Source organism: Acartia tonsa, chromosome 9 (genome assembly GCF_053477335.1).
Source record: "Acartia tonsa isolate MP-2025a chromosome 9, ASM5347733v1, whole genome shotgun sequence".
Classification (NCBI taxonomy): domain Eukaryota; kingdom Metazoa; phylum Arthropoda; class Copepoda; order Calanoida; family Acartiidae; genus Acartia; species Acartia tonsa.
In genome coordinates this window covers 29273573-29299089 of record NC_137268.1, presented here as the reverse complement: position 1 = coordinate 29299089, position 25517 = coordinate 29273573, and the positions used below count along the sequence as shown (strand labels likewise).

Below are 25517 nucleotides of genomic sequence, written 5' to 3'. Positions count from 1 at the left end.
ATGTATGTGGCTAGGCTGTCCTGGTATTTCCTGGTAACGGTAGCCGCAGGCTGGAACAAATTTTAGAGTCATGCGCACAGGTTAAAGAACACTTGATTGTTTGATTAACATTGCAAAATATAAACCAAAGTTAAATATCAAAGATGTCTAAAGGAACCGTAACCCCTCTAAACTTTCCTAACCCTTAAAAAAAACTACGATAGGTACACAATTTTTTATCACAAAAATTGTTACGTTAGACTTGAGAGAATTGTGCAATGGACTAGGTATAAATTACACTGGTCCTAAAAAAACTATTACCCACCTAATTAAAAAAAAATATTGATTAACTAGTTCAACTTTGGATTAGTGTTCAATTTCTTATCCCTTTAGAATTAAAACAAGCAAACATTCTAATTGAAGTTAATCATGTACATACAAACCCCCTGAATAATATCCATAGGTATAAAAGAATTGAATAACTTAACAAATCCTGTTGATAGTATGAAATAATAAAGTGTTTTTTCTACCTAACAAGGAAGAAAACTTACAAGACAACGGCAGTTTAGAAGGAGCAAGTAATACAAATTTTGGCTTCACTAAAATAGTGTTTATAGACAGCACCTGGAACCAATGTTATGGCATGGTTCAGCATCCAGCATTAGCAGGTCAGCTTGTAGTGTTCAGTTAACAAATATAATGTTCTCATGTATGGGGATGAGATTCAATCACAGATTGTGATGGAATGCTTTTCCAGCATGACTTTGAAACCGATTAGATTAGAACCGGTTCTCAGTCATACTTGAGAATAATGTATAACATAGTATTACAGACAATTTTCTACGAATATTAAAATGAAAATTATAAAATTAATACCAATTTTGTTTTTGGTTTCAATGTTATTATTTTTCATTTTGATATACGCGGAAAGCTGTCTTATAATACGGTTAGATAAATAATTATTTATTTGAGGTAAATTGTTTTGTTTGAACTTATAAACAACCATTTTACCTATAACCAACCTATGAATTGAACAACCTTTGTCTGTGTGATAAAAAGTAATAGAAATAATTTGATGTCTTTCTGACTTGCAAATAGCATTTGACTGTGTTAATTTTTCTTCTTTACTTTACCATGCAATTTCAATTAGTTTTTTTAAAGTTAGTATGTTTTTCAACCTATTTTTAAAAAAATTACACTATTCTAAGACATGAAGATATATTTCGATTTTAGCAATCATTTTCAATTCATTTTGTCTCTTGTAGAAGTGAATCAAGCAATATTAGCTTGGTCGTTATAATTAGTTTTTTTATGTAAGTTTTTAACAATATTAAATGCAGAAAACCTAACTAGTTTTTGATTAATTTTCGATTACAGTTAATTTAATTGTTTATTCTAGGACTACCCCGAGTTGAAATCAGCAGTAGGAGGACAATATTCTGGAGATACCAGAAAGGAAAACCTAAAGAATATCTTGCAACCATTGAAGCTATTTACTACTTTCTTGTTGATTTTCACTGTATAGTTCTGAACAAAAAGTATGGTGGTGAATATGATAATATTTTGTTCTTGTTTAAGTTTATGTATGATAAAATCCATGAATTATATGACCATGACTCTTTACGAGCCTACACAAGAGATTAACAATTCGAAATTGTGATAAGTTATAATGTGTTTTTTCGTGATATTTTTCAGATGAACTCATCATAACTGAGATTGGATTTTGAAAAAAAAGGTCGTCTGTGTTTAAATCAATCACTCGATAACATAGTTGAATGCCGCATTTTGTTTCATTTGCCAATTAAAAATCAAAATAAATACATTTTTCCAATAATTTTCAAAATCTATTTCCTAACCCTGCTAGCTTTGTTTTTCTGTTAAATCTTTGAATAATATTAAAGAATTTTATTTTTATAATCTAAGAAAAATTATATTTTAGTTGGCAACGTAACATAGCGCAGAGTGCGGCATTCAACAATAAAGAGAAGTTAACTCGATTCAAAAACCAATCTCTGTAAAATAATGCTTGGTTGGAGGAGTACTTGCCCGTGTATCAACATGAATTTCATTTTATTGTCTTTTCTCTTTTTGATGCCAGGAATGTTATGCTTACAATTATAATTCATAAAAGGAAGGGGGGGGGGGGGGTCTACTTTTGAGATCCCATAAAAATAAAGTGTTTATCACAATAGAGTTCAATTTAAATGATAATATAGGGGAAGTTTCCAATTGGTATGTTGTGACTTTAAAACAATGTTTTACTATAAAGTTACGATTGCGAAACCGTGTCGCTGCCGTCGAATTATTTTTTTTTGCATTTCTTGCCAACTTAGAATCTTTTTTTTATACAAAGCTCTCGATACTCTTTATGAGTAGTAGTGCAAATACCGTCAAATGCTAGAATGAGGTAAAAACTATTCAAATTTTTTGCAGCGTTAGGTAAATTCCTTAAGAAACCATCCATATGATGGAAGCATAACAAGTTTTCTCTAGTTTGGTGTGAGGATGCTGACACTGGGGAGCCAACAGTGTTTATCTCTATATTAGTGAGAAACAAGGCCCATGTCTTGCCATATTTCCTCACACTACTACACAATCTTCAATATCCTAAGGATAGAATTACACTTTATTTTAGGTAAGAAATAAGGATGGATATATTCATTGAAGCTAAGCTGAACATAGATAGTTCAGCCAAGAAAACATTTACAAATATAAAGTTGACTGACAAACGCATTTGATATTCAACATCTATAACAAAGTCTATAACAAAATTACCTGTTTTAAAAATGGATGCTTAATAATAATATAGACATTGATTATAGAAATTCCTAGCTTGGAATATTGTGCCTAAAAGTCTAAGGAGTCCATATTTAAACAAGGATAACATTATCCATAAAAGCGAAGCTCTGAAGCGGTTGGACAAACGGACATTAATACTTGTATAGTGTCAGAACTAAATAATCAGAATATAAATGAATAGGTAAGAGACAAAGGAAAATTGTGAGCAAATTTGTTGAAAAATTTCTTGATACAGGATAATTGTTATGGACATACTTACATTTTAGGACTTGATTATAGAGTTGCTTTGCTTATAATATTGTACTCTGTTGTCCCAGGAATCAGTATACCAAAAATCGGATAATAAGATCACATAAAAATTAGTTGTTAAAAGAGTAAAAAATCAACATGTTTAAAATGGAAGTACGGACATTCTGGTAATGATTATAGAGTTGTTACACTTTCTAAATCGTAACTAACTACTACAGGAATCACCGTGCAAAGTTTGAAATCAATAGGACTATTCTAACATGCCTAAAGTAACAAAAAACGCTATCTGTCTCGGACGGACGGATGTACGGACCGACACTAATTATAGAAAAGCTTCACTTTAAAAAAGAGAGAAAAGGAAAAATTAAATCAAATAAAAATTGTTTTTCATAAAAAGCCGAATTACATCATGTTTTATACGAACATTAATCTCAGTTGCTGCTCTTTAAAAATTGTACCTACTATTACAGGAATCTTCGTGCTAAATATGAAGTTGATTGAACAAATTTAAGATGTCTGACACGAATCTAAAATTTAGAAAAGCAATAAAAAAAAGGGGGGGGGGGGGGTTAATGCAACCATCGAATTTTAGAATTCGAATTTCGATCTGATATTTAGCATGAGTAATCCTAGGTAGGTCTATTTTCCCTAAATCGAACAAAAAGTTGGAAAAGTAACGGCTAACGGCTCAGCCGTTTAGCCATTTTTTGGCTTATTTTTAAGGCAAATCATCACGAAACCTATCTCCACATAATTTTCTTTGCTGCTCCAAAACGTTTTCAAACGGTTCTAGCTACTGGTACTAGAAATCTAAAAATGTTTTTTTTTGTATCATTTTACATGATTTTAAGCAAAAATATGTTTTAAAAAGTTGATTCCTACGTAATTTATGACAGATTTGCCCTAAAAATGGCCAAAAACGGCTAAACGGCTGAGCCGTTAGCCCTTACTTTTTCAACTTTTTGTTCGATTTAGGGAAAATAGACCTACCAAGGATTACTCATGCAAAATTTTAAATGGAAATTCGAATTCTAAGTGCCATTTATACATTGATTACGAGATGGTTGCATTAACCCTCCCCCCCCCCCCTTTATATGTTTAGAAATATAACAAAAAAGCTTTCAAAATATTGTTCTTTTAATAACAAACATTCTAGTATGGCTTCGAAACTGAATAATATCCACTGGATTAGAACCGGTTCTCAGCCATACTGTAAAAATCATGTACCGTAATGTTACGTATTATAGAAAATTTTCGATAAATATTAAAATAAAAAATCATAATATTAATACAGTCTCGTTAGCCCAGGCCTTCGGCTCTTCGGGGCTAACATTACAGGAAGTAAATTCATATTATATCGTTTTAATTTGATCCGCGGAAATCTGTTTTTAATACGTTGCGATAAATAACTATCATTTTTCAGGAGCCACCACAACTCTGATAATAGTTTAGAAATTCTGAATCATTGGTTTAACAAATCTTCTTGCCAAGAATACCATAAGATTATAAAGGTGATTCATTTTGCTTTATATGAAATACTAGCGGATAAGCCCTTAGCATCTTTGGGCTCTTAAATCTGTAAATATATAGCATAAAGCCATCACAGGACCTATGTGAAGCTTACCTAAAATACAGAACCCAATCGGTTCAGTAGTCATTTAAATTTTAAGCTTTAGGCAAAAAAATCCTTACTACTTAATAACGGCTACATGATATATCCATAGCATTTGAGTGAGTTAGGGCAGTAAAATAGCCCTAAACCACTTGCAAGTTTCATTCAAAAGAAGAATTGCCCTAAAACCATCCATAAACCTAATTGAACCTTCCCTAAAATTTAGAACTGAAACGGTTAAATTTTTGAGTTATTGTGGAATGTTCAGGTTTAAAAATAAGATGATAAGAAATTCTTTTTACCTAGTCCCTTTAGGATAATATATTTGAAGATACATGTACATTAAGATATATAAGTTTTCCGGAATTTTAAAGTTAGGGGGAGATTTGAAATCTGCATCAAATTTTGAGAATTTTTTATAAAATTCGTTTTTTCTACAATTCTTTATCTAAAAGCGGAAATGCAATTTAAGTTAATTAATTTTGGCATCTGTGATTGGTGGATTTAAAAAATCGGCGCTCTGATTGGATGGCGTACATCATTCAACCAATTAGAGCGCAGGTAGTTTAAAATCCACCTATCCTATTGGTCAAAATTAATTAACTTAAAATGCATTTCCGCTTTTAGATAAAGAATTATACAAAAAAAACGAATTTTATAAAAAATCCTTGAAATTTGATGCAGATTTCTAATCTCCCCCTAACATTAAAATTCCGGAAAACTTATATATCTTAATAAGTTAATGTACATATATAAAACCCGACACTGACATATCGCTTGTTGTCGGGAAGATACGGGGATGGGTTTGAATATCGACCCAACACAACGTCATAACAAGAAGTTAAAAAAGATTCCTACTGCTGCTATCCAGTTGCGCGACATAAATGGTTAAAAATAGGGGTAATGACATGGCCCGAAACAGGCGCAACTAATTACAATTTACAGTTCTAGACGTCCGGACAAGGGTGGTGCAAGCAAAGGGTTGGTTGTCTAAAGGGCTTTTAACTATATGATGATGCACATCATTGAGCAATATTTGGTTCAGGGATACACTAAGATAAGATCTCGTGGTGTATCCCGTTATTCAACGGCTAGGCTTGATGTGATAAACGAATTCAGGACTTGGAAAACTGTTCCGACCCTTGTTTACTGCCTGGAGAACATTCTTCGGTAGGCTGGACGCCTGCAAAGTTTCATCATATCATGAATATGCGACAGAATTCTTTAGATTTGGCCAGGTTTCTTGGATTAAAGGAAGCCTGCAAGAAATACACCGCACTAACTGTAGAGGGACTGCCACAAGTAGACCCAATACCCCAAATTTAAAGCCTTAAAGCCTACTCGTGACAGTCTTACATCAGTTAGAGCGGTGTATTTCTTGCACACTTCCTTTAAGAAGTATATTTTATAATACTTGATGATAAGAAGGGGCGATAGTTTTTTCTGCGTAGATAGCGTTTACTTACAGTCCTGTTTTAACTTTTATATAAATAAATAAATTGTATTTTTTTATTAGATGCTTTCTCTTAAAGTGTCTTTCGAGCATTAACCCCCTCCCCATTTTTAAAACAAATTGAAAATAAGGTGTAGCTTTTTCTAAGTTTGCATAAACCCTGCAGGGGGGCCTTTGCCGGCGTGGCAACCTTAACTTAACCTAAACTAATAAACAAACAACCAAATCTCTCCCCCCCCCCTCCCACATTTCCAATTTATTTCAAAATAAGGGAAGGAGAGGTGAGGGGGTTTCTGAGCTCTACTAGGCAATTTGAGAGAAATCGTCGCCGTTTTAGATATGACCGGAGCGACTATTTCTGGAATCTTGACTCTGATGTACTTTTACTGGAGCCTTCAGTTCTACTAGATTTGATCAGCAACAATTTATCCGTAGTTGCTCCTCTTCTTACCTCTCTGGGTATTTAAAAACTTTTTTATTTCAAGTTTACTCAGTCCGTCGTCGGCGCATATTACCTATAGAGTTAACCAGTTTAGAAGTATGAATTTGTGAGTACTTACATACAATATAGAATGATAGATTATCAATAAAAATGCCTATGTTTTTTTATAGTTTCTTTTCAAAATGACTATATTTTAAATTATAAAGTAGCTTCACTACTAAAAATATGTTGCAATGTTTAATAGTTACATATCTATTATTTCCGCGGATATTAAAATGAAAAATTATTTTAGTTTTGTTAACCCGAAGGCCCGACCTAACAAAATTGATTCAGGATTTTTCATTATGGCTTTGACCCGGTTTAAATCCAGTGTGTATTAATCGGTTTCGAAGGAGTAATAGAAAATATCTTAAACTTATGTTTAGGAGCATACAGTAATTTCTGGGGCGCAATGAAAGATGATTATTACTACGCAAGATCAGATGATTACAATTCCATAAGAAAAAGAACAGCTGTTGGTTGCCACGAGGTCGCTATGGTTCACTCCAGTCAACTTATAGATCTTAGATTACAAGAGTCTGATTTTATTAGCTTCCACCCATCTCAAATAAAAGACTACCCAGGTAAATACATTATTGATGAACATCAATAAGTAGCGAAGATGTTCATTTGACATAAAATAGGGAGAGAGAACGGGATGTCAAGCAAATAAGGATTCATAAAACCTTTATAACAATAACATGTCTTTTGTAGCATGACAGACAGTCAAACGGACCAATGAAGTTGTAAACTGAATGCACAGTCACATTTGTATACAACGTTTTATAATAAAATTTTATTTATGTTGGCTGAAAAACTTTGGGTACTCTTTAAAAATCTTGAATTGGTTGGAAAACTAGCTTTTTCTAAACTTTTCAGCTAATAGTTGCATTTTACAGAAGAATATTTTTTGCGATAAACATAACTTTATCGTCAATTGACTTATCCCTTAAGATATTAGGATGGATTAAATGTTGAATGATATGAATTGTAATTGTGCTATTATTAGGGTTGGGCCGGATATCCGGTCTGGCCGTATATCCGGTAATTTTCAATATCCGGCCGGATACCGGATATTAAAACTATCCGGTTACATGGTATCCGGCTGATTTTTGACGCCGGATATCCGGTAATTATCCGGCCAAAACAGTATCCGGCCATAACAGTATCCGGCCCAACCCTAGCTATTATTCAGGTCCTGATGATGACATGATTGTATTCGCCCTGTCCTGTACCTTGAACAATATACCTATGTATGTTTGTAATCAACAAGATTATGGAATCATTATGCTTCCATTAGAGGAGGATCAAAATTTGGCTCATGATTTGGAAACTCTGAGGTATTGTTAACGGCTTATACCAACAAAGAAATTAAAATCACGAAACCTATACTTAATTTCAGCTGTCCTTTGAAGGTCAACACTTAGTAGAATTGACGACCTCTACATCTGCCCCTCAAACATTTTTTTAGATTTATTTCGCTTTTTGGCTATAACTTATTTTAGTATAATTAACTGCTAAGCAGTGTTCTGGAGCCGGAGCCGGGAGCAGGGAGCAGCAACATTTTTGGTGGAGCCGGATCCGGATCCGGAACCGTATTTTTCGTTAAAAACGGCTCCGGCTCCGGACTAGCTAAAAATGATTTTTTAAAGTAATATTATAATTTGGCAACGGTCTATTTCCATATAATAAACTGAAAAAACTATTGTTACTTAACAAATAGACACACATCCTTCTACTTTTATATAGCTTTAATCAAATAAAAGCAAAATATTTTACATTATTTATTTTATTTCATCAAATTCAATAATGAAAAAAAATTGATATATTATTTTTAAGGTAGGAGCCGGAGCCGGAGCTGTAGCCGGAGCAGGAGCCGGAGCTGGAGCCGGAGCCGCATCAAAATTATACGGCTCCGGCACCCTGCTGCTAAGCATTTTGAAAATGGCAATTTATTTTATGCCTTTTTACAAAAAGCAGGCCAAAATTGGATATTGGGTTTACACAAATCAACTTAGTTTAAGTTTGTTAAAAGTTATAAAATAATGTAATATTTACAAGGCATAGTTAATGTTTTCATAAGCCTTACCACTGCGGGAAGCCCTGATACCTGTGCTGTCCTAATTCTGCGGGGCTTCCCATTATGCACGATAGGCACTTACGGGGAAAGCCTTATTTTATTAATTTAGGTACACCCTACTAGAAACAACGACAAGACATCCTCCAATAAAAATAGACGAAAGTTTAATGAGCTACATGCCACAAGTACCTGATAAAACAAAGCTAGGTTTAGATGAAATATATGTTATAAACTTGGGTAAGTTGCTTATATTTCGCATAATTTCTACTGATGTTTTGATATGACTCTTAAACAACCTAAACTATTAGTACCCCCCAAAAAAACAAAAAAATTCCCCCCATTTTTTTTTTTTAATTTTGAATTTGATACTGGGGCAGATCTAATTTTTTTTCCCGAAAATTTTGAAATTGATACTAGGGCAGCTCCAATCTTATTTTTTAAAAATTACCTCTTGGGGCAAAGCCCCTAGAGGCTAGGGGCGAAGCCGCTAGTTTTCTATAAAATTGTTGTTGATTTATGACCACTAATATACTAGCATCTGCTCTTTAAAAAATCAATTTTCCTTTTTTGTGCTTCGTTACATATGGATGTTGTCATCCTTGTTTAGGGTCTTTCATATAATTACTTTCAGAGCGTAGGCCTGAAAGAAGAGAGAGATTGAAGTATAACTTTGATTTATTGGGCATAGATGCAAAGTAAGCTTATTATTAGTGAAGCTGCTCCATAATTCACTTTGTCCGTCCGTCCCTCACGCCATGTGGGGAATTGAAATTTCTCAGATCATATTTATGATAAACTGCTTATATTTTTTTGTGTAAAGCTAATTACTTGGTCTGTCAGTCCTGTCAGTCATGCTATAAAATATGTATGTTTATATAAATGTATCTACAGTTTATTTCATTCCATTGTATTTACTTAGTCAGTTCTAATTTTCTCAATTTTACCAAGGTTCTGTATTTTTCAAACAACATATTACTGGTTGTTTTTTTTGGTGGGGGGGGGGGGGGTAATCTTAATATCATAGAGGCAAGGGCGTCCAAGCTTTTTTTTTTTTTTTGGGGGGGGGTTAAAATTAAAAATCAAAAATTTTGGAGGTGCCTACGGCAATCGTCCTCAACTTGAAAGGAAAACAATTACATATTTTTAGGTTTATTTCAGCTGTGGATGGCAGTACAATGAGCCATGAGTACATTGAACATAATAAAATCCGCATGTTGCCCGGATATTCTGATCCCTATCATGACCGCCCTTTGAAATGGGGAGAAATTGGATGTTTTATGTCACACTACAAAATATGGGAGGTTAGAATTCTTGCATACTAGCACGTATACTTCAGTACTATCGAGTCATTTTAGTAACAAATTCTAATTCTCCGTCTGAAACGTGTTAAGGGAACAGTGATTATATAACGGTTCCTATTCAAGATGAAAAATTACTTAAATACAAGATTCAGCTTTATAACTTGATTATAAAGTGTACGTACGGACTTGCTGGTAACAATTAGAGAGTTGCTACGCTTTCTAAATCATACCTAGTTGTTACAGGAATCATCATCTAAAGTGTGAAATCGATAAACTAATGGAAATAGCTAACCGTTCGGACGTACAGACTCTAATTATGGAAAAGCTTCGCCTTTGAAAAAATATATGGCAATCGGACTGCTTTTATAAGTATCGTTAAATGCACTTTAATGAACCTTTACTCTTTTAGGAAGTTTTAACCTCCAGTCATGATATGGTTCTGATCCTAGAGGATGATATAAGATTTGAACCATTTTTCATTGAAAAATTTCAAACATTTCTAGGAGAGCTAAAGAGTAGGTAATGGAGACAATTAATCCTTATAATAAAGTAACAGGATGTGTGTTTGTCTGTCTGTGTGTCTGTACCGAAGGATCTCGCTAACCGCTGAACTGATCGGGTTCTCCTTAACAGGGTATAGGTCCCGGGAAGGTTTATAACTATTTTGGGATAGGGTACCACAACTTTCCCAAAAGAAATCACAAAAAATCGAAAAAAATTAAATATTTGAGAGACTTGAAAGCAACATAAATAGGTATCATAGAGACCTGAACAAAAAAAAACATTAAAAGTGCCACTAGAGGCCTCTAGGCTTGGCGTAGCCGCTGGTCCTTAAAATAAAGTAGCAAGATCTGTGGGTGTGTGTTTCTGTACTGAAAGATCGAGCTCACCGCTCAAGCAAAATGGTCTATATTACAGCTTCTGACAGGTATCGGGAAGGTTTATAACTATTTTGAGGGAGGGTACCACCAGCCCCCCCCCCCCCCCCCCAAGAGAAATCTGTCTTGAAATAAAATATTTTAGAGTGCCGCTATAGACCGCCACAAATCGAGTTACTGGGCTTCCCTTCGTACAAGGATGCTGAAACTTTTTCTTTTTTAAAACAACAAATGAAAATGTGGAGATCGACTTCCTCTCCAACCCCCAAGCCCTCCATCCTAAAGGCCCCTAGGGGCGTTTTTCCCCTCTTTTACATTGGTACCCAAAGTTTTATGACCATGTTATCTTATTCATTGGCTTTAAAACTTAGGTTACTTTTTGTTTAGAAAAAAAAATCATTAATGATTGGTTCAAACTAGCAGTGTCCAAACTTTTTAACCATTAATATTACCTTTTAGAAGAGACGAGTGGGATTTAGCTTTTGTTGGAAGAAAAATACTTCCCGATACAGAGGTTGGTCTTCAAGAACGTTCAAGTCTTTTATTTTGTGGGAAGAAATCTTGGGTATAGTCCCTTTCGTGGCAACGCCCTTTAAGGGGCGATTCTTTGTATTTTTAAGAGTAGCTTTTCTCCTATTTCTAGCCCCCGTGGGTGGCTCTAACCCTGCGGGGCCAATTGTCTAACACTCTGGGGCAATCACCTAACCCGATATAACCTTACCTAAAATAAACTATTAAAAGCCATTTTAAAAATACGACGAATCGCCCCTCAAGGGGCGTTGCTACGAAAGGGACTATTCCCGAAATCTCAATATGGGGACGGGAGGAAAGAGAGCATGTTACAATATTTTTCACATGAAAAGTAAACACAGAGAGATTTGAGTCAAGACGTGAAGCGCTCAAAAAACTATAAATTGGGTGAAGAAACGGTGTTGGAAGCGCCGAAGCCACCGTTATTTTCCGAAATTTTATAGATATTTTTCTCTAAAAGTTCTTCTTACCCCCTACTTCTTTTCACAGAATTCGGATCTGGTGCATTTCGCGATAAATGTTCATGCAGTCGATTATTTAAAAAAAGAAGTCAAAGCGAAGCGGCTAGCAGCCTCTGCAGATTATTTGTAGGACTTCATATGCCGCTTAAAACTATATGCAGACTTACCATCTACTTTCAGGCGTTTGGCAGCTAGCAGCATTTAAAGTTAATACTTTAGGAATGGTTTTTGGAGGGAAGCAAAACTTTAATGAAAGTTGATTACACATATTGGGCACTTGGATACATCATATCAAAAGAAGGAGCTAGAAAACTAATTGAACCAAAACCTTTAGGTATATTAATTAAAATTTTATTCCTCTTATATTTGTCTGAAGCTTAAGATTTCAATAACTACTAAACCCACGAACTAATCCATTTTAAGGAGGCTTCACATAGGTCTCGAAATTGATTGAGGCCAAATTTTCTGCCCACTCCCTACCAATTTGAACCCAAAATTCTACGACGCAGCCGTTAGTCTGAAATAAAGTATAAAGGTTTTTGCTGCTTAAATGAGCCAATCAGGCGTCTCCTTGTCCAAATAACAGATTATTATTGGTTGTCTTTTGATGACATGTGATTGGTTGATTTTTGACAAAGAAGACACAGAATTGGTTTATTTTAGCGGGAAATTGAGGGAATAGGAGCTTTCGCAATATTCCGTAAAGCAAGCTTCCAGTCAAATGCGCTTATTAAGTCAAATTGTTCTAAATGTTGAACAAACACATAGTAGGTATAATTAAACTCTTATTTATTTGGTCTAATAAGCGCATTTAACTGGTATCTTGTTTACAACTTTACTGTATTTTTCGAAAGCTACTATTCCCTTTCTAATTATAGAAAAGATGGTTCCAGTGGATGAATACATACCAATTATGTATGATAGACATCCTAACACCACATGGGCAAATCAATTTCCAAACAGGTATTAATTAAAACATAAAAATTATCCTTTAATCAACAAATTTACTGAAAAATTTGTTTCGAAATTATCATTTATAATTCTGATTATTCAGTTCTGACACTCTACAAGTGTTAATGTTCGTTTGTCTTACCGTTTTAGAGCTTCGCTTTTGTAGATGTTGTCATCCTTTTTTTAAATAGAAATTTGAAGGCTGTGGGCGCCTCACCAAGATTGTTGTATCCAACTCATTATACCGGACAGCATGGATATATCTCTGATACTGAACATACAAATATTATTCCAGAATGGCTTTGAAACCGATTAATATCCGCTGGACTAGAACCGTTTCTCGGCCATACTAAAAATCATGTATAGCATCGTCGTATTACAGACAATTTTTCGTGAATATTGAAATAAAAATTATGAAATTAAATTATGCCTTGTTGGCCTGGGCCTTTGGCACCTCGGTGCTAACAAAACTTGTTTTAGCTAATATTTTATCATGCGCGGAAAGCTGGTTATAATACGAAGCGATAAATAACTATACCTTCACAATCACATCTTTTAATCAATTTTTATTGCCTTATGTTTAGATGAGCTTATTTATTAATTTTGTTACCTACCTTGTTTGTGTATTAACCCATTTGTTTTGTATCTCCCCCCATTTTATGCTCAAGAAGTCGAAAAAGGGATATTTATTTTTCTTGTTAAATTGTTTAAATCTATTAATTCGTTTATGAATCTGTTGTATTTATTTAGTATTTTTTATTTTGTTTTATTATAGATTTTATGCCTTTTAAAGAAAAAAAAATAGTTATTAACTTTCCACCAATTAAAACTTTGTAATGCTTTTTCGTCACTTGGACCCAAGGACCTCCAAAACGATGTTTTTTTAATATTTTTTACACATTTTGAAATTTTACATGTCATGGGGGGGAGAGCAAGTAAAAAATAAAGGGGGTGGGATATAACCCCCAGAACCTACCCCCCTTGGATGTTGTTATTCCAGTCAATTAATGTTTGTGACAGTTAAGTATATGTTTTTATATCAAAAGGCATAAATTTTCATAATGGCTAATCTTGTGTTTTATATTATTCCAGAGTAAAAATGTTAAAATTACCACCTATATTATTACAAAATGAAGTTAGAAGATGTTTAACCAAACCTGATTTTAAATTAATAAGGAAAGATTTAAAAGCATTCATATTTAATACAATCAGAAAGTTGATAGGTCATTATATAAGAAGTGTTTTTTGGTGGAAGGGGGAGGGGATATTGTAAACAACTCGTAGTTAGTAAGATATTGGCATTTTCTGATAAAAATTGGCTTTAGTAGGTCTATTGGCGGTTTTCATAATCTCACAACCGTGACTACTTATACCTTTTATTTAGGTCATGTTAGGTTTAATAGAGCCCTAGCTAAAAAAAAGTTTTTTCCAAAAATCTTAAATAATGGGGATGGTGGGGTTTTCGATTGTTATTATTTAGGTTTGAGTAAAGCACATAAAAGTTGTAAAAATGGGCTTACTGATTTCAAGATAGCTGCATTAAGAAAAACTTGAACTCGTTGAATGGCCATGGCATTACTTTTGATGTTTTACGTCTACCATCGACTATTTTAATAGCTATTAATATGGTGAAATAATGGATATATAGGAAAAATGTGGATATATTGACTGGGGAAAATTTGTCTATTGTACAGTACATTCGGTACAACGCAAGGTAAACTTAATTTTTTAATGATTTTGACTAAAAATGGGTATTTTTATTGTAAAAATATCATTAGTTACTGGTTGCCTAAATTTATGACGAAAATAAGCTTATAATTTTGTTTCTAGGCCACGTAGTTTAATTTCAAAATTTCTAACATTAGCACTGTAATTCTTTCAAAATTTTCATTGTACATAAAATGTCATTTTAAAATGCCTAGAACTTTTTTGTTATAGAAGCTAAAGGCTTCAAATTTGGGGAATTGGGTCTACTTGTGGCAGTCTTTCAGCAGTTACAGCATGGTATTTCTTGCAGGCTTCCTTTAATGATTCTCATTAATTCATTTATTGGGCAGTTTTTTTATCCACAAGAAGAGAGAGGATGGGGTAAGGGGGGGGGGGGGTCGTTATTTTAACCAACTGTGAGTATTACTTTAAAATTTGATGCAACATCCAAGAAATGTTAAATCGATTTGCGCAATTTAGGTTTACTTTTAAATCTTGTTGGTAGATTTACCAGAAAAACTTCAACCATATCAACAGAAAAGTCCCCTCCGTCATATTTTATAACAACTCCTATTTTCTATGTTAATTCAGGAATTCATACAAAAAAACATTGGAATATCCTATTAGTTATATTTTAGTAAGGTTATTTGTTTGTCTGTTTAGATCTCGCTAACCACTGAACCGTTAAACATTTTAAGGAAGCTTTGGTTGGTTTTAGTTTTTTTTTATAATTTTACAATTTCAAAGATCTTAAGTAACACACTGTTAGTTTGACTGTCTGATTTGTTCAGGTTTTTTATGGATGTTGTCATCCTTATTTGAATGAAGAATTGAAATAAAATACGTGGTTATATTGACAGAGGAGAATTTATAGTTAATTTTAAGTTGCTCATTTATTGGTCAGTTCGTTTATACAGTAGGAGGGGAAGGGTATTGATGAGGGATCGTTATTTTATTACTTTCACTCTATTAGAGTACATGAAGTAACATCCAAGTTATTTTTATCGATTGTATGAAAATTATCATGTTGTAGTTCCACATATTGGTCACCTGTACACAGCCCTACTAGCGGATGCTCACTATAGGTTCAGGTACATAACATATTTTATTAAAAGCGCAGCAATAGCAAGCTTTCAATTGTTGTATAATCAGGGAAAGGAAATCGCCCCTAGAAAAAAAGTGAACCCCTCCAACAAAAAATTTTCAACTTTTTCTGTTAAATCTTAAAAATGAAAGAGGGAGATGGTGCTACTATCCCCGAAAATAGTGAAAAACCATCCCAGGACCTATGAGGAGCTACATAGTAAATGAGAACCATATCGGTCCAGCGGTTAGCGAGATCTTTCTGTACAGACGGACACACACAGATCCTTTTAATTTTATAACATAAGGTTTTATTCAGGAAGTTGAAGGATCCAGATCTGAATGGTATTTTTTCAACCGGGACTGACGAGCATGGGATGAAAGTTCAACAGGCGGCACTAAAAACAGGTAACAAAAGTTTTTAATAAAAAAGGATTTATTATTACCATGATAAAGTGATGCTCGCAGCTGGTTAAAATAACTATTCCACTTTTCCACCTCTTTACTCTATCCCGTCAGCTCTCCTCCTACTGGATGAACGAACTGACCAATAAATGAGGTCCATATTAGCAAATAAACGACAAATTATCTAAGTATGTTCTATATGCAATGTAAGAAGGGAGGGGGGGGGGAAGGGGGAGGTGCGGTTGCGTATTAACTACTTTTTCTTATCAAACTCGCAGAGAATATCAAGTATTAAAAAAAAGAGTTACAGCTCTCAAATTTGGCAGTTGCTTTCCGTCATTACATGAAAGAAACTGTAAATATATATTTTTTTTGGCCATTCTCGCCAAATTTGACAATACTGAATAATTTTTTTTAAATTTGCAAAGATATACTTGCATTTGTCACTATTTCTCTCCAAAAAAAGTTTCGAAGTTCAAATTAGCAAGGAAAAAAATATTTAACAATTCAACTACCTAATAATTTAGTTTTAATCTACAGAGGGGGTAATTTTGTGTGGGTGTGTAAATCAAAATTTCTCCATTGTCTTGTCCCTTAAAATCCCTGATTAAACTTGAAAAATTGTTCCATAGATCTTAAGTAACAAATTACCCAGACCATCTAAAAATTTCAGGTGCTTCACCCCAAGAATATTGTAACACAGTGTCGGAAAAATTTCGTCACGCGTTTGATCAAGCAGCTATTTCCTACACTCACTTTATCAGAACAACAGATGACAACCATAAGGTGATCTATTTTTTGAGTGGATGTAGAATATATGTGGATATTTTGACATATGAAAATTATCATAAATTTAGGTTGCTAACATGGACCTCATTTATTTTTATGTCCGTTTATCCAGTAGGAGGGAAGAAGATGGGGTAAAAGAGGTGGATAGGGGGTATCGTTATATTGTCCAGTTACAAGTTTCACTTTACTAGAGTACATAATAATCTAGTTTAAGTCCAAATAATAATATATAATTATTTCTAGTATGTTTTCTTCGACTGTTGTCCGCAGATATGAAAATAAAACCAAAACAGTCATAAGACGCAAATTTGTTAAGTAGATTTATTGCAAAAATTTACTCCAGTCACATTGTGAAACATAGTTTCCTTATTCACTTCGATTGTCCGTCAGTTCTTCCGTAAAGCTATGTGAGAAATATGGTTAGGGAGGGGATGGGGTCAAGAGGTTACCCTCTAACGTTATTGCAAGTTTCATATTATTAAATAAAATGAGAATCTGGTGTAACCTTCAATTATTAATATATTCAAATTTTTTATAGGATGTTGTTACAGAAATCTGGAATAAACTGTTGGATGGTGGCCATCTATACAGGGATGACTACAGTTCCTGGTACAGTGTCCAGGTATATCCTTAAAAAAGGTAACAGGATTTGAGTGTGTCTGTCTGTTCTGTACCCAAAGATCTTGCTGATTGGTTTAGAGATATACTAAAGTAAGATCTCTTAATTTATCCTCCCGTCCTGAAAAGGATATTCAAGGCTATTTGTGATCCTTGTTTGTTTCAGGATGAAACATTTCTGCCCGGGACCCAGGTAGAACAGAGGGCGGACGGTCATCACTACAGCTGTGAATCTGGACACAAGGTCGAGTGGGCCTCAGAGATAAACTGGTGTTTTAGGCTGGAAAGGCAAAGAGAATCAATATTAAAATGGATCAACGACAAAGACCCGATAAGGCCAGCTGTCTTTTCAAATCAGGTTAAAGCGTGGCTAGAAGATGACAGGTTGGGAGATATTTCAGTATCAAGGCCAATGTCCCGACTAAGCTGGGGTGTTGCAGTGCCTGGAGGTGAGGACACAGTGTATGTGTGGCTGGATGCGCTGGTCAACTACCTAACAGTAGCGGGTTATAAGAACGGTTCCGTATCCTGTTGGCCACCCACTGTCCAGGTAATAGACATAATATATTTAGATGGTCAGACAAAGACCTTTGTTTACTTTTCTGAGAAGTCCAATAACTATTCATAACTAACTTATTATATGTTTTGTCACATGCTTTACTTTATACGAGGGTAGAAAATTTTACACGAATTAATTTACCAAAGAAAAGCTTTATAATAAAATATGCGACAATTTAAAGATGACTTTAAATGCGAAATTAAAAAGTTATGCCTCGATCTGTAAAATGTTTAATTTAACCAATGTGATGTCTTTATTGTACCTTTAGTATTCTCATATTGGCTGTATTTTCCAGGTATTAGGAAAGGATATCCTGAAGTTCCATGCTATTTATTGGCCAGCGTTCCTATTGGCTCTTGACATGCCTCTGCCAGAGAGGTTGTTGGTCCATTCTCATTGGCTGGTGGAGGATGTGAAAATGTCCAAGTCTCTTGGCAATGTGCTGTGTCCCAATGATCTCATAAACAGGTAAATTATAATTATAGACACTTTTCTATAACTATGGTCGGTCCGTACGTCCATCTGTTCGTAACGGATAGCTCTTATTGTAAATTTAGTAATATTAGAATTGTCCTATCAATTTTAAAATTAGCATGGTTTTTCCTGTAGTACTTAAGAATGCATTAAAAAGCGTAGCAAGTCTATTATCGTTTCCAGAAAGTCAATACATGTTGTTTTTGAGCTGTTTTGACAACATTTTTTATGTGATGATAATAATTATTCTATAAATCTGATTTTTGTAATACTGATTCATAGGACAACAAAGTACAGTGTTTCATGCAAAGAATCTCTATAATCAATTCCAAAAATTGTAAGTATGTGTTTAAACAGTATCCTGTAATTAAGCAGTTTTGCAACGACATTATCACCCTTCTTAAAGTATTGTTTTGTTTCAGTTACGGATCAGATGCAACTAGATACATGCTTCTGAGAGAAGGTGTCCCCCATATGGACGGAAACTTTTGTAAACACAGAATGCTACATTATCTCAACTTGGAACTTGCAGATACATTAGGAAACTTATTGAATCGCACATGTTCTACTGGAGTAAATCCCGCGCAGGTTATTCCCCCCTGGAAACCGCTGTTTCAGAGCTATGCCACAGAATTATCCTCCAACTTGATGGAGCATCTGGAGAAATTGCCCGAGCTAGTCGAACAATCATATGAAAATTTTTATTTTTATCAGGGCATTGTACACGTAATGGATGCTCTAAGAATTACAAATCAGTTTGTTCAGGAAGAAAAGCCGTGGGACTTGAAGAAGACCAACCAAGAACGACTTGAATTTGTTTTAGCTTTATCACTGGAGTCACTAAGAATAAGTGGTATCCTATTGAAGCCTATAGTACCAACACTGGCGGAAACATTGCTCATCAAACTGAATATTACTCCTAGTCAACAAACTTTTCAGCACACAAAAAAGAACACGTGGTCGCCCTGCGCACAGACCAATCAATCAATAATAGAATTGGACAAACAAAAAGTTGTATTGTTCAGAAAAATTAGAGAATAAATTTCATACATTTTGTATTGTTTTGTGATTTTATTAAAAACCAAGCTTTTCTATACTTATGGTCGGTCTTTTCATATCGGATAGCTATTATCGTTATTAGAATTGTCCTGTCAAATTCAAATTGTAACTATTACAACTAAGCCTTATGGAGTAACTTTCAATGAAAGAACAAGGATGACATCATCATTATGGTAGCAAAGGACAAAATAAGAGTAATATAGGGATAGGACAAAGACTTAAAATTCACTTTCTTAGTTGTCTTAGACTATGGGTATTGAAACTAATACGGCCTTTCTTATTTTGGCTAATTTTAAAAACTTTGAGGACCAGGGCACATAGTGCCGCTGAATATGTTAGAGTCCTTGAAGAAAAAAATGTCAAAATTTGTTTTATTAGAACTCTTTCTCATTTTGAGTTCTCTAGGTAATTTAGATAACCATGAACATATTTTCCGGATAAATCTGCGTTTCATTTCCTTTCAGCGAAAACTCTTAAATTGAATTGTCCATTGTCCCCTCCCTTCCTGATAGAGCAGTGTAATAAAAAACAACATAAAACTTTTGAAAAATATATCATGAAACCTTTAAGATTTACAATATGAAAATCTAGGAATCGACCTAGCATCCCAACCAATGAGCAACTCATATTAAACTTTATGGAAATATGTAGAATATATCCCTGAAAATTTCAGCGGTCTATCCTGAATAGAAGTCGAGAAAATCATGAAAACTTAAAAATCGATCTAGCACCCCAACCATTGGGCAAATCTCAATGAAACTTAATGAAATGAATGTAAACTTGTATACTCCCTGAAAATTTCAGCCGTCTATCTTGAATAGGAGTCGAGAAAATTATTAAAACTTATCAATCTAGAATTCGATCTAGTACCCCAATTGCTTAGTAAAAATATGAAGAATGTAAATTTATTTAATTTCAGTCGTCTATTTTAAAAAGGAGTCGAGAAAAAAACGTTTCAGACGGACATTTCAAATTATAGAGTAGCTACGCTACTAAAAATCGATGTCTAGCTTTAATAACAGCGGAGTAAAATGGTATGTGAAAATGGAAACAGTTTATTTAATTAATTTTTAATGTTTTATTAAAAAAATATAAAAGTGTAAAAAACACATTTGCATTGTCAGTTTAACAATTTTGAGACTTGAATTAAATTCAATTTCATATTAAAATTAACATAAATTTTTTACAAAGTTTCAGATTAGTTTTTGTATTCATACATATGGTCCCTTTTTACATTCTGAGCTACTAAAATCATAATGATTTAAAAACTTTTAATATCTAAAGCAAAATTTTTTAGTAATGCCGTAAACCTAAGGACGTCCAAACCTTTTGATAAAGGAAGGGGGGGGGGGGGGGTTGAGGAGTACAAAATCCTAGTAGTAATTTTAAGTTGGGGTTGGTAAATGATGAATTATTTTTGCCACCAGGGCGGTGGTAGGTAAAAATCCTTACTAATATTATTTCTAGGGGGTAAAACCTAGAATATATTTCTAAAAATTCCCTTTATAACCCCCCCCCCCCCCCATTTGAACGTCCTCGATAAGACATACCATTAAAATGAATAAGTAGTTGGGTTGATGATTATATTATCTTGGTTTAAACAAATGAAATACCCAAGGACGTGCAAGCTTTTTATTAAGGGGGGGGGGGGGGTATAATCCCCTTACCCATCTCCTTGAACGTCATTAAAAAAAACTAATTCAATGATTATATTTAAATTAGAATGATAACTAGAATAAAGTAAATAATTGACTGAAAAAAAGGAAAACTCAAATTTTGGTTAATTTGTACAGGTTTTTTATGACTAAATTTGTGCTTAAAATTTTGAAAATATTTCTTGTCCCCACCCTTATACTAAAAAATCATATAAATTTACATTAATAAAATCTTTTTTTTCATTTGGCCAAATTTTTAGCACCTTTTTTTACTGGAAATTTTACAAAGTTTTTTATGTACAAAGTATTATGCAAAAAAAATGTACTTTTTGCAACATATTTATATATCATATGTTACATAGTATTTTTACAGTATTCATATCATGAGAATAATTACAGACAGTTTGTTTCAATTAAAATTACATCATTTTCTTTATTTTATAAAATTTTCAAGAAACCAGAGAAAAAAAAAATATTTATATTTCAGTTTATGACTTTGAAACCGATTAATAATCGCTGGATTAGAACCAGTTCTCAACCATACTAAAAATCATGTATAGCATCGTAATATAGACAATTTTCCAGAATTATAAAATAAAAAACTAAAAATTTATAAAAGTTTTCTTAGCTCGTGCCTTAGGCCATGCGGGGCCTACAAAATTGGTTTTAATTTTGCATTTTTTATTTTAATATCCGCGGAAAGCTGTCTATAATACGTGGCGATAATAACTATACTAGGATATTTTGTTTTGAAAAACAACCCACTGTTTTACATTAGATTAAATATAGAAAAACAACTCTTGGTTTACTTTCAGAGATTCACACTTTTGAAAATAGTTTTACATAGATTTGCATCAAAAAGTTGTAAACTGGTAAATGTTAATTATTATATTTATTTAATATGTTTTCTCGTATTCATTCGAATCCGGTGGATAGGAACCGGTTCTCATCCATACGAAAAAACTATGTCTAGCATCGTATTATAAAATTTTGTAAATATGTGTAAGAAATATTATTATCATTTTGTATGCTTATGTTGAAATACATCTATCTACCTATATATCCAGCTTTCTACGAATATAAAAATGTACAATCAAAAGATTAAAACCAGTTTTAATCTTTTAATTGTACATTCCATATCCGCGGAAAGCCGTTTATAATACGAGGCGAGAAATAACTATTATCAAATGGCCACTATAAAAGCAATAGAAGGGAATGTGTCAAAAAATAAATTTGAAATTGAAAGAAATATAAAAAAAAAGACATAAAATGTATATTAAAAATTATTTGTATTTAAAGGAAGCCTGTAGGAAATACACTGCTCTTACTGCTAAAAGACTATCAGAAGTAGACCCAATACCCCAAATTTGAAGCCTCCAGGTTCATTAACAAAAAGGCACCTTAAAATGAAATTCAATAGAGTTGAAAATCTTTGAAATTTTTCCAAAAATTTCGGTATTAAACTATTTAATGCAGGCTTCCTTTAAGGAAAAAACTATAACAGTAGTTGAATAAAAATAAAATCCCTTCTATCTGGTTAAATATGTGATTAAATGTTGTGTAAATATTAATAATAAACTTTAAATAATAAAAGTTGATTATAATATTTTGTCATCTATTTGATTATACAAAAAGTATATGAAAAAAACAAGGGATATTATTCTTGAAATTAGTAGAGCAGGACAATGGATAAAGAATACGTGGATATATTGACAGGGAAAAAATTTGTCGTCAATTTAGGGAGATAAAATTGACCTCTTTAGGAGTCCGCTCATTCCCTCAGTAGGATAGAAGGGGTTGGATGGGGAATATCGTTATTTAAGCCATCTTCGTTAAACACTTTATTAAAGGACATGATAATCTGGTGCAACATCCAGGTAATAATAAATCCACTTAAAACAACCACTTATTTTTCTTTTTCCTGAGCTGGATCTTTAAATCATTATAGTGGTGAGCCAGATCGGGGTGAGCCAACTTTCCACCAATGAGAGCACAGCATTTTATGAAATGCCGCGCTGTGATTGGCTGAAATTTGGCTCACCCCGATCTGATGTAAAGATCCAGCTCTGTTCAACGAATTTCCGAATAATTATTCCTGTCGTTGGAAGTCATTTTTATTAGAGACACCAACAGAAATCCAGAGCTGCAGCCAGGTAGAAACAGCCGTCCTTCTTGATGGAGTCATCGCGCCGCCTGCTGGCCAGCGCACGGCTTGGAATAGGATCATGCCGACCCAGATATTTGCTGTAAACCTCAACATCCGCCATAGTGCGGGGCCTTGTAGCAGCTGCTGCAGTTGCGTTGCGCGGCACACGCCGCATCCTCTCCTTTCCCACTGCGGCGGCAGCAGGATCTGTTGAGTCCAACTCGTCCGCTGATAAAACCGCCAGGTTGTCGCGGCTTGACTGCGATATGAGGATGTCCTTTTCTGGGTTCTGGAAGATGCTTCGCTGCCGCTCCATAGAGACGCGTTCGCCGCCGACATACGCGCGGCGAGGATCGTAATTAGGGTCGTTGGGATCTAGCCGCCGCCCGAATGGATCGTGTGACATCTGTCGGCCGTCATTTTGAATTATTACCTTAATTAAAAAAACACCAATAATAATTTTTTTTGTAAATATTTAGACGTTTATTAAAATGTCTTATTGCGAGAAAGTTTTAAAGCCTTACTCCCCTTGACCATTGCACCCGGCCATATTGCAACAACATGGAAAAATATAACCCCCTCCCCCCTTCCCAAGTTTTTTTTCTTTTTTAAAACTATTTTATTTAAAACTCCCCCCCCTCTACCTTCAGTGCTCCAAGAGGCCTAATAGAACAAAGTAGAACATATGGTAAATACCTACATACATGACTCATCACAACCACACAGACACACAACTTACCCGAGGAAAAATTTCCGTATTGTTATACGTAGTGGCCGTACAGTCGTTGAGCAGCGGTTTCACCAGTCCAGTCCGCTCCATCTCCTCTATGGTCATGCCACCACCGCAGCCGTCGTCGCTGAACGGCGAGGACTTGCGGGAGGAATCGTCGGCCTCCGCATTGAGGCCGCCCATCACGTCCGGCGAAGGGTCGGAGTACCCGGAATCACTTCCGTTGTCGCATTCATCCTGCGAGTAGTGCAATTATTTTCAGGGATTTTAAGGGATAAGACAATGGAGGATTAATTGATACAAATCCCCTTATATTGATGCTAAAGAAGATAAATAATTCCATCTTTTTGTGCTTTCACGCTGATATTTCCCTTTCCCCCAAATCTAAATTTTAAAATCAAATGAAAATAAGCATAAAGGTTGTTTTTGAGCCTACATATTAGTGCCCAAACACTGAGGAGCTACCCATTAACCTATATAACCTAACCCAACTTATTCTGAAGTAATAAACATACAAGTAAAGAAGGTGTATCAACTTTTTTGCTTTTTATTTAAGTTTAACTAAAGTTTTTATTAAACCGAGGTTAACAAAATAGATTTTTTCAATAATTACTTAACAGAATTTTAAAAGTAAGATGTCAAATTAAAGATCTTACTATTTTTGTTCATACTGGCCATTTTCTTCTTTTATTTTGTTGCGTTTTAGTACCTTAAAACCGACTTAATTATTTTTTTTAAAAACTTAAATTACTTAAAAAATAAGAGGTCTACAAAAAAACCGATTGCATATCTGAATTCTATGAAAAATTTTACATCTACTACTTACTGAAAGAACCGGCTAGCTATCTTAAATAAAAAGCAAAAAAGTTGATACGCCTTCTTTATAAAACAAACCCCCAACCCAAAAAATATATGTTTGAAATTAAGGAGGAAAGGGAAATATTTACCTTTAGATTAGCACAGCTAGAGGATAAGTTCACCAGTTCTGATTCAATTGTATATAGTAGTATATATTTACCTTCAGATTAGCACAGCTAGAGGATAAGTTCACCAGTTCTGATTCAATTGTATATAGTAGTATATATTTACCTTCAGATTAGCACAGCTAGAGGATAAGTTCACCAGTTCGAATTCAATTGTATATAGTAGTATATATTTACCTTCAGATTAGCACAGCTAGAGGATAAGTTCACCAGTTCTGATTCAATTGTATATAGTAGTATATATTTACCTTCAGATTAGCACAGCCAGAGGATAAGTTCACCAGTTCGAATTCAATTGTATATAGTAGTATATATTTACCTTCAGATTAGCACAGCCAGAGGATAAGTTCACCAGTTCGAATTCAATTGTATATAGTAGTATATATTTACCTTCAGATTAGCACAGCTAGAGGATAAGTTCACCAGTTCTGATTCAATTGTATATAGTAGTATATATTTACCTTCAGATTAGCACAGCTAGAGGATAAGTTCACCAGTTCGAATTCAATTGTATATAGTAGTATATATTTACCT

At 34.0% G+C, this 25517-nt stretch overlaps 4 protein-coding genes across 13 annotated transcripts in view; 2 read left to right on the top strand and 2 right to left on the bottom strand.

Annotated features, from left to right (window-relative positions):
- The window catches only part of LOC145328719 (uncharacterized), a 152061-nt gene extending 150793 nt beyond the window's left edge, over positions 1-1268 (bottom strand). For all 5 annotated transcript variants that reach the window (XR_013882562.1, XR_013882563.1, XM_080172519.1 and 2 more), the window contains exon 1: positions 1238-1268. The gene's annotated coding sequence lies outside the window, so the exon portion shown is untranslated. The remainder of the gene's footprint in view (positions 1-1237) is intronic.
- A 427-nt stretch (positions 1269-1695) lies between these two features.
- On the top strand, positions 1696-13580 carry LOC145328723 (glycosyltransferase 25 family member-like). 5 transcript variants are annotated; one of them, XM_080172528.1, is made up of 16 exons: positions 1696-1714; positions 2016-2077; positions 2473-2614; positions 4451-4538; positions 5759-5877; positions 6430-6551; positions 6960-7157; positions 7769-7913; positions 8763-8890; positions 9285-9348; positions 9801-9954; positions 10364-10473; positions 11292-11346; positions 12044-12158; positions 12703-12787; positions 12967-13580. In XM_080172528.1, exons 2-16 carry the CDS (start codon positions 2038-2040, stop codon positions 13079-13081), a joined length of 1680 nt encoding a protein of 559 aa, XP_080028654.1. In that variant the 5' UTR covers positions 1696-1714; positions 2016-2037; the 3' UTR covers positions 13082-13580. The 5 variants fall into 5 exon arrangements, 4 of the variants coding, with proteins under 4 accessions (XP_080028654.1, XP_080028655.1, XP_080028653.1 ...); XM_080172527.1 differs by lacking the exon at positions 1696-1714 and adding an exon at positions 1732-1749 and having other exon boundaries at positions 1963-2077; XR_013882575.1 differs by lacking the exon at positions 1696-1714 and having other exon boundaries at positions 1919-2077; positions 12967-13167; positions 13281-13580.
- A 155-nt stretch (positions 13581-13735) lies between these two features.
- On the top strand, positions 13736-20978 carry MetRS-m (Methionyl-tRNA synthetase, mitochondrial). Its single transcript, XM_080172533.1, has 9 exons — positions 13736-13951; positions 14988-15073; positions 15516-15573; positions 15885-15973; positions 16644-16756; positions 17298-17381; positions 17544-17927; positions 18232-18404; positions 18833-20978. The coding sequence occupies exons 1-9, from the start codon at positions 13875-13877 to the stop codon at positions 19449-19451; spliced, it is 1683 nt and encodes a 560-aa protein (XP_080028659.1). The 5' UTR covers positions 13736-13874; the 3' UTR covers positions 19452-20978.
- LOC145328724 (uncharacterized) overlaps positions 20497-25517 on the bottom strand; it is a 32346-nt gene continuing 27325 nt past the window's right edge. The window contains exons 10-12 of one of the 2 annotated variants that reach the window (XM_080172530.1): positions 24010-24237; positions 23194-23703; positions 20497-23048 (exon numbers count right to left, since the gene is read on the bottom strand). In XM_080172530.1, the coding sequence (XP_080028656.1) occupies positions 23242-23703; positions 24010-24237 (690 nt within the window). In that variant the 3' untranslated portion in view covers positions 20497-23048; positions 23194-23241. Of the gene's footprint in view, positions 23049-23191; positions 23704-24009; positions 24238-25517 lie in introns of those variants that run through there. The other variant, XM_080172532.1, reaches the window with a different exon arrangement.